The 7,909-nt window shown below is 50.5% G+C and overlaps 1 protein-coding gene across 1 annotated transcript in view; it reads left to right on the forward strand.

The window, feature by feature from the left end:
• NAV2 (neuron navigator 2) overlaps positions 1-7,909 on the forward strand; it is a 295,960-nt gene that overhangs the window by 216,729 nt on the left and 71,322 nt on the right. The window contains exons 12-14 of the mRNA XM_006146897.3: positions 2,665-2,956; positions 3,668-4,370; positions 7,037-7,504. Coding sequence (XP_006146959.1) covers positions 2,665-2,956; positions 3,668-4,370; positions 7,037-7,504 — 1,463 coding nt within the window. The remainder of the gene's footprint in view (positions 1-2,664; positions 2,957-3,667; positions 4,371-7,036; positions 7,505-7,909) is intronic.

Here is a 7,909-nt window from a genome sequence, read left to right on the forward strand (position 1 = left end):
GGCGGGCCGGGAGCTGCTGAGTGGTGTGGTCAGGACAGCCTGCCTATTGGTGTGGGAGGAGAATCCCCGGGTGTGAGACGTGTATGAGGTGTTGGTGGACGTGCACAAATGTCTACATCCACGGACTTATCCCCAAGAAAGGGGGCGTGGCGTGGTTGTTAAAATATGGGCTCTGCAGGGCCAGCAGTTGGTGTGGTAGTCACAGCACTAGACTCCCACTTGGGTGGCCATGGTTCAAATCCCAGACCTGGCAGCTTGTTTTCTCACTTTCTCTGTCTCTCTGTGTCTTTCTGGTGCGTGCATTGCCCTATAGCAAAATAAAAACAATAATAATTAAATTAAATAATTATTTTAAAAATGTCTAAAATTTAAAAAGTGAGGGCTCTGCAGTGAAGACTCCCTGGAATCCTTGCATCTCTGGTTCCCCATTGTGTGATCTTGGGCAGTTTTCTTTCCCACCCACCCCAGTTTTCTCATGTAAAATTGAAGGTAGCAACTGTAACTTCTTCATAGGTTTATTTTTTCGTAAGGATGAAGTTAAGTAGTACACAGAAAGCACGTGAGCGCATGCCTGGCATGTAGTAAATGCTCAGTAATTTGAGTTGGTGCTGCTGCTGCTGCTGCTGACAACATTATAGTTTGGTGGGGGAGACAGGTATGGGAGCAGGCATCAGAAAGCAGCACCCCGACATGGCGTGTGCTAAATTGTCAGTACCTCTTAGAGCACATTAGATATGTTAGAATACGTGCAGACATGATCTCCAGGAGGTTAAGGATTTGTTTATTGCAGTATCCCCGTGTGAGTAAGCTTGCCTGACTCATAGTGGCACCAAGATATTTGCTGAGTGAATCCTCTAAAACCAAGCTCTTTCCTGCTTTGAGGCCTTTGCACAGACCGTTCCCTCTGCCTGGCATGCTCTTCCCTGAAGTCTTCTGCTAAATTTTTTCACATGCTTCAGGGCCCTTCTTCAAGAGGCCTTACCTGATCATTGCCCTTCACCCCAATCATCATAAGCCGGATTATGTCAGTGTCTGAATGTCCCTCTCCAACTTTGTCCTTTTTCTTATAATAGAATTCGTTATGTGCAATTGCACAGTTACTCGTATTGATGTATGCTGTCGCTGCCTCTTTGGCTGGGCTGTCCGCTCTGAGAGTTAGACTCGTCTCACCTGCAGATCCTCAGACGCTTCTTGGCGCCTGGCAGACAGCAGGCATTGGACGTTCTGGCCAAGCAAACGTACGGACACGTTCGGAGGAAAGGGCTGAGGCCGTTGGCACGGGACTGGGCAGCTTCACCTTCTGCTCATGTGTAAAACTGAGATAAAGAACATGGAGACTTACCTCCTTGACTGGAGAGCAGCTGGCATGGGACGAGCCCATTTTACTATAGTACAGTGTGGCCCGAAGAGCGCGTGTTCACGCACTCCTCCACGGACTCATCCCCCTTAACTGAGCGCCGCTCTGACCCCCACCGCAGCTGCAGACAGAGCGTCTCACTGTCAGGGCATGTGTCCCGGTCCCTGGGACGTGTTACCTGGCTGGAACTCGGTATGTGTGTAAGGAGTGTGTGTGCATGTGTGTAAGCACCTGTCCGATGTCCATCACCCATGAGTAGAGTTCAGAAGGGGAGAACGGGTTGGGGGAGAGAGAGAAGCAGTTCCACCTGGACTGCCAGTCTGGGTTTAGCTGTTGTCCCATTCAGCCGTTGTGTTCTGCAGTGGGAGCCATTTGCACCAGTCTCGGGTGACAGATACTGATACTCGGCCAAATTTTTGCCAGGTGTTTATTATAATTTCCCACCTTGTCAATTCTTGGTAGTTAAGCAGAGAAAATATGGGACTTGCCGACCTCTCTTCCCCCTGCTCTGAGCCACGTCTCCCTGCTGGCTCCCTCGGACTGGCCTTGCAGGCATCCTGTTAGCTCTGTGCCTTGTGGCTACAGCAGGTCATTAGCATCACATGTCTGTCCCCTCCGGATTCCATGGCCAGCAGGTCACGATTCTCCCCAAGAAAGCTGGCTAATTACATCCCTTGTCTGAGGGGGAAAAGCAGTGGCATATAAACGCAGCTGGGACAGGAGCAGGCACTGCCGGCTCACAGCAGTTGAGGGAAGTGCCATCTGAGAATCTGTGTCCCTTTCCAGCTCCCGGCCCTCCCTGACTCCAGGGGAGCTCGCAGCCGCCCTCACTTACTCGCTCGCTTGGTGTGTTACACGTGGCGCTGCGCTCCATCCAAAGATCTCACAGCCAGTGGAGTGATAGGAAGACAGAACAAAGGAGCCGGCCGGGGTGGGACTCCGGTTAGAGACCAGCCGCCCGAGTCGCAGGAGGCTTGTCTCCAAGTGCACAGAGTTGGGCTGAATTCCCACCGCGTCCTTGTCTGCCCTGAGGGTCTTCTCCCTGGGGCTTTTCCTCTTTTCCTCTGGCCCTTTACTCTCCCCCCTCGCTCCTCTCTAAGGGTGCATTCATATCCTTCACTTGTCCATTTCCCAGCCCCAACCAGATCAGGCTTTCTAACAAGATAACAGAAGTCCAGATATTTTAAAATCACTCTCTACTGTTTTGCCCTTAACTAGTACAGTATATTGGCATTTTTGCCTTTGGAGTGAGGGGCTCTGGGGCCTGGGATTTGGGGAGGACTAATTCGGGGAGTCTCTGTCCACAGACCGACGCTGAGAAACACTCACAGGTGGAGAGGAATTCCCTGTGGTCTGGTGATGACGTCAAGAAGTCAGACGGAGGGTCAGACAGCGGCATAAAGATGGAGCCCGGCTCCAAGTGGAGGCGGAACCCTTCGGATGTGTCTGATGAGTCCGACAAAAGCACGTCGGGCAAGAAGAATACGGTCATCTCCCAGACGGGCTCGTGGCGGCGAGGCATGACGGCTCAAGTCGGCATCACCATGCCGAGGACGAAGCAGTCAGCCCCAGCAGGCAGTCTGAAGACCCCAGGAACTGGTGAGTACGAGGCCAGGCTGGCTTACACCCACACTTGTCAGCTTGCAAACCAGTACCACGGTAGCTCTAGCAAGGACTGGATGCCACATGTTTCTTCTGATGCTGCTGACACTCGGCTTTCATGAACGGCCACATACCTGCCTTTTTCTAAGCGGAGATATGGAAGCATGGGAGCCTCTTAAACTCGGGACAGTTCAACTGCAGGGACATACTGAATTGGTTTAACTGTGTAGTGGGTTAGAAGTGACACACCCACTGCAAGCTGTGGAAGGGCTTGTGTTTACAAGCCATTGGTATGTGGAGTTGATGCTGTCCAGGATCAAGGGGATGTGTGTCAACAAGGCAGGTGTATCCCCTCCAAATCGTAGGGACAGCCTTTTAATAGAGTGAAAAGTCAATAAAAGACAGGGACCCATCCTCCCCAACCCCCACTGCCAAACGTATCGGTGATTGGCTGGCTTTGCTTCATGCTGGGTAAAATTAGACTACTTTACAAATGAGTAAAATCATCGACATTTCCTAAAAGGCTCACAGTGACAGTCATTGACTAGGTTATCTTTATAAAAAGCTCTCTCCTCTGCCTCCCATGGGTACTGCTTTCCCTGAGGAAAAAGCAAAACGGTTCTTCAAGGAAGGGAAATGTCTTAAGCAGACTGGCTGGGTGAGCTGGCTTCTTGATTTGCAGGCTAACCTCACTGGTTTCTCTCTTAGGGAAAACAGACGATGCGAAGGTGTCCGAGAAGGGTAGGCTTTCTCCCAAAGCCTCCCAGGTGAAGCGCTCCCCATCGGATGCTGGCCGCAGCAGTGGTGACGAATCCAAAAAGCCCCTCCCCAGCAGCTCCAGGACGCCCACTGCCAACGCCAACAGCTTTGGGTTCAAGAAGCAGAGTGGCTCTGCTGCCGGCCTGGCCATGATCACAGCCAGTGGGGCCACTGTCACCAGCAGATCAGCCACGCTGGGCAAAATCCCAAAGTCCTCCGCGCTTGTCGGTCGGGCAACTGGTCGGAAGACGAGCATGGACGGGGCTCAGAATCAGGACGATGCGTACCTGTCTCTCAGCTCCCGGACCAACTTGCAGTACCGCAGTTTGCCCAGGCCCAGTAAGTCCAATGGCCGGAACGGGGCTGGGAACAGATCCAGTACCAGCAGCATCGACTCCAACATCAGCAGCAAGTCAGCGGGCCTGCCGGTGCCCAAGCTGAGGGAGCCTTCCAAAACAGCCCTGGGCAGCTCGCTGCCAGGCCTGGTCAACCAGACGGACAAGGAGAAAGGCATCTCATCGGATAATGAGAGTGTGGCCTCCTGTAACTCAGTGAAAGTGAATCCTGCAGCCCAGTCCGTGTCTAGCCCGGCTCAGGCAACTCTCCAGCCTGGAGCCAAGTACCCAGACGTGGCCTCTCCCACACTCCGCAGGTAAGAGGGTAAAGAAATGGTACGAGTACCCGGGGATACCTGAATAGCACACGGATTAATAACTTCCTCTTTCGTAGCTAATGCAGCCTCTGTTTCTGTCTACTAAAACACTTGGGTAAAACTGGTCAGATCCTGCCAGCAATTTGGCCAGGCGACTAATTATTTTCCCATGTTAGGATGAAAAACGTAGGCCTCTAGAATCCTCCTCGGTTCGAATCCTGGGTCCACGCAAATTAATTGCCATGCTTTCTTAACAATTCTGCCTCAGTCTCCTCATCTCAGCGTGGAGACGATGCTTTTCCCGGCGCTCTCGTGAGAATCTCTGTAGCCATGTCTGACTAGAATGAGTGCTCAGTGACACTTGGTTGCCATCCACGGTGAGGTCTTGGTACCCCGAGTCTGAATGGGTAGCTTAGGGCAAACAGAGCTTATCTGCAGTCGCCTTGGTGATTCTGTGGCTGACACCCGCTCTGCAGCGAGTAATGACCTCAGACAAACCTTTTTCTGATAGCCCCTTGCCCTACCTACTTTTTTATATTACATGCATAATTCTGACTCTGAAATTTGACCTTCTTATTAAAACAAACAAACAAACAAAAAATCTTAAAACAGAAATATTTCTGAAAAGGAGAAATTGATTTCCTATTACTTAAAAAATAAACAAAAAACCTTTTTTCCACATGTTCACATGGGTCAGAAGTTCTTAATGTGGATTTTTACAGTTTCTTTTCAATGTATACACTTGGGGCAGTTCATAATATCTCATGCTACCCACGGGGCCATCCTCACATGGCAGCTGCAGCGGTTGGAACTCATCCGACCTTCCCAGGAAAGTCCTTGTCAGATACAAGAGTAAGTCCCGAGAATAGAAAATGAAGCAGTGAGAAAATTTAAAGTACACGCACAAGTGCATATGTGAGTATGAACAGGAATGTTTGAAAAGACTTCAGAAGAAGCATTCCACATGAAAGGTATAATGAACCGATTCACGGTTCTTTGTCTAGACTTGATTATTAGAATTTCAGTAATGATTATTTTTTCAGGGGGAAGGTCCTCTTGAGCTGTTCTTTGTTGTTTTAACAGATTGCCTTGTAAATGAAAATGTTCTCTGCTTCTTGCCTCAAGTATTTTATGTAATATTCGCTCTTTGGTATTATAGATTTCCTTTAGTAACTACAAAGGCATTTTAGTACACCCTTAGGCTACTGTAACAGAACACTTGAAAATGCATGCAGCTTCTTAGGGTCTGGGAGAGCACCTTTCCACCAATTCCTGGTAAACTGCATTTTTCTTAAATCTTTAAGGTGTTCTCAAGTCTTGCAGTGTACATTGGTAGGAGAAGAGAGATCTCAGGTAAAATGTGATAGGTTCCTCTCTTCAAATAGTGGGAAGAGAGAAAAGACAGAAGGTTGGACTTCTGTGTAGTTATGTGATGAGGAGCGAGATGTGAAAGTCCAAAAAAAAAAACAGAAAAAAGGATCCGATTTTGGTTTTCTAACACTTAGAAGTCCTTGGTGGTGGCGTGACTTACCCTGTGAAGTAGTGAGGGCCCCGTCTGTCACTGGAAGTATGTAAGCATTCCAGAGTCAGGAGTCTACAGTAAAATGTCCTGGGTTTTCAGCAGGCAAAAAGGGTTTCCTCTGCCACCAGACATTGTAGGGAGGATCGATGGACTATTTTTCTATCTTGACAATCACCGAGAGATATAGGATGCTTCTTGAGGTCAGAGATCAAACTCACACCACTGCAAGTGGCTGAGAAGAAGCTGTCTGTCTAGTCTACGTGGTACTTCCGTCACTTTTCAGAAATCCTCATTCCACGTGGCTCTTTATGGGTGGATGAAGCCCTTGCATTTTACTGGGATGTAGGCCAGGCACTGACTTGAAGACCGTTCCTCTGTTCTACCAGAGAGCTGTCTGCGAGGGGAGATGGAGGTCGGAGGTGGTGGATGTGCATGGTCTAGAGTCTGACAGCATGTTTGTGGTGACAAGCAGGGAGGAGGTGACATGAGATGGGCTCTGTGTGTCTGTCCTAGAGACACAGTTTACACCTGGTATCTGGTCTAACGTCTTGTGAACCCATCGAGATTGCCATGTCTTTCTGAGATTTGTATGTCTTTGAATAAGACAAGCTCTCTGGCCTTAAAAGATCCACTTTCCAGGTTGGACTTGCCGTGGAGGATTCTCACTTTCTCCAGGCCCCATCCATCCCTGGCCTCATGTTCTTGTTCTCTGTATCATGCTTTGAGGTCAAAGAAACCAAATCCTTTAGGCCTGGGCTGTCGTAAACTGAGTGCCTTCTTGGCCCCTGGGGTCATAGATACAGAGACAGTAAGACGGCTCGTTTCCTCCAGCTGTTTTCTTCTTAGCCTGTTCATGGAAAGAAAGGAAGCTCTTGGACCAGCATGGACAGGCCTATGGAACATTAAACCCAGCGCCCTTTGCCCCAAATATAGCCAAGGGCTCAGCTGCAGGTTAGAACTCGGAGGTTCAGGCCCACTTTATGACTGACCCTTTACCATGCTTGTGCTTTGAGCCATTTCAGTAGAAATAGCTGTGCTCCCCTCCCTGGGGATTGTCACTGCTCCCTAGCCCCAACCGTTCCTTAACAGCTCAGCACCCTTGGCACTGGGCGTTCAATCCACACAACCCTTTGTCTCTTCACAGACTCTTTGGTGGGAAGCCTACCAAGCAAGTGCCCATCGCCACAGCCGAAAACATGAAAAATTCGGTGGTCATCTCCAACCCTCATGCCACCATGACCCAGCCAGGTAACTTAGACTCCCCCTCGGGCAGTGGCGTCCTGAGCAGCGGGAGCAGCAGCCCTCTCTACAGTAAGAATGTGGACCTCAACCAATCTCCTGTAGATTCCAGCCCCAGCTCAGCCCACTCGGGCCCCTCCAACAGCCTCACCTGGGGCACCAACGCCAGCAGCTCCTCGGCTGTCAGCAAGGACGGCCGGGGCTTCCAGTCTGTGAGCAGCCTCCACACCAGCTGCGAGTCCATCGACATCTCGCTCAGCAGTGGGGGCGGCCTGAGCCACAACTCCTCCACTGGCCTGCTCACCTCGTCTAAGGACGACTCCCTGACTCCCTTTGTCAGAACCAACAGTGTGAAGACCACACTGTCAGAAAGGTTGGTGCCACGCCTCTGGCGGCCTTTATCTCTCAGAAGGACACCCTTCTAAAAGGGAATTGATGAGGTTAGGGTTCCCAGCTGTGAACCAGCCTTTTCCTGCGAGACCTCTTTCCCGTTCCTGCTGTCTTTCACAGGAAGCCAGTTTGGGGTAGAGTGGAGCTTGGCTCTGCTTCTTGAGATCTTTCCTCTGTGGTTATCCTTGGTGCCTGGAGGTGCTCGACATCCCCGGAGGGGGGCACTTACATCTCTGTTCACTGTGCAAGTGGAGAAGGCGACAGGGCAGCCTTGGAGTGCGTGCGTGGTGGGCTGCTCTTAGACAGCTGGAGAGAGTTAGTGACATCATGACAAATGGCCTCCTGCTGACGAGCTGCTGGCCGTAGTGACAGGAAATCACAGCAGAAG

This window comes from Tupaia chinensis, unplaced genomic scaffold, assembly GCF_000334495.1.
Source record: "Tupaia chinensis unplaced genomic scaffold, TupChi_1.0 Scaffold000196_1, whole genome shotgun sequence".
NCBI classification, from domain to species: Eukaryota; Metazoa; Chordata; class Mammalia; order Scandentia; family Tupaiidae; genus Tupaia; species Tupaia belangeri.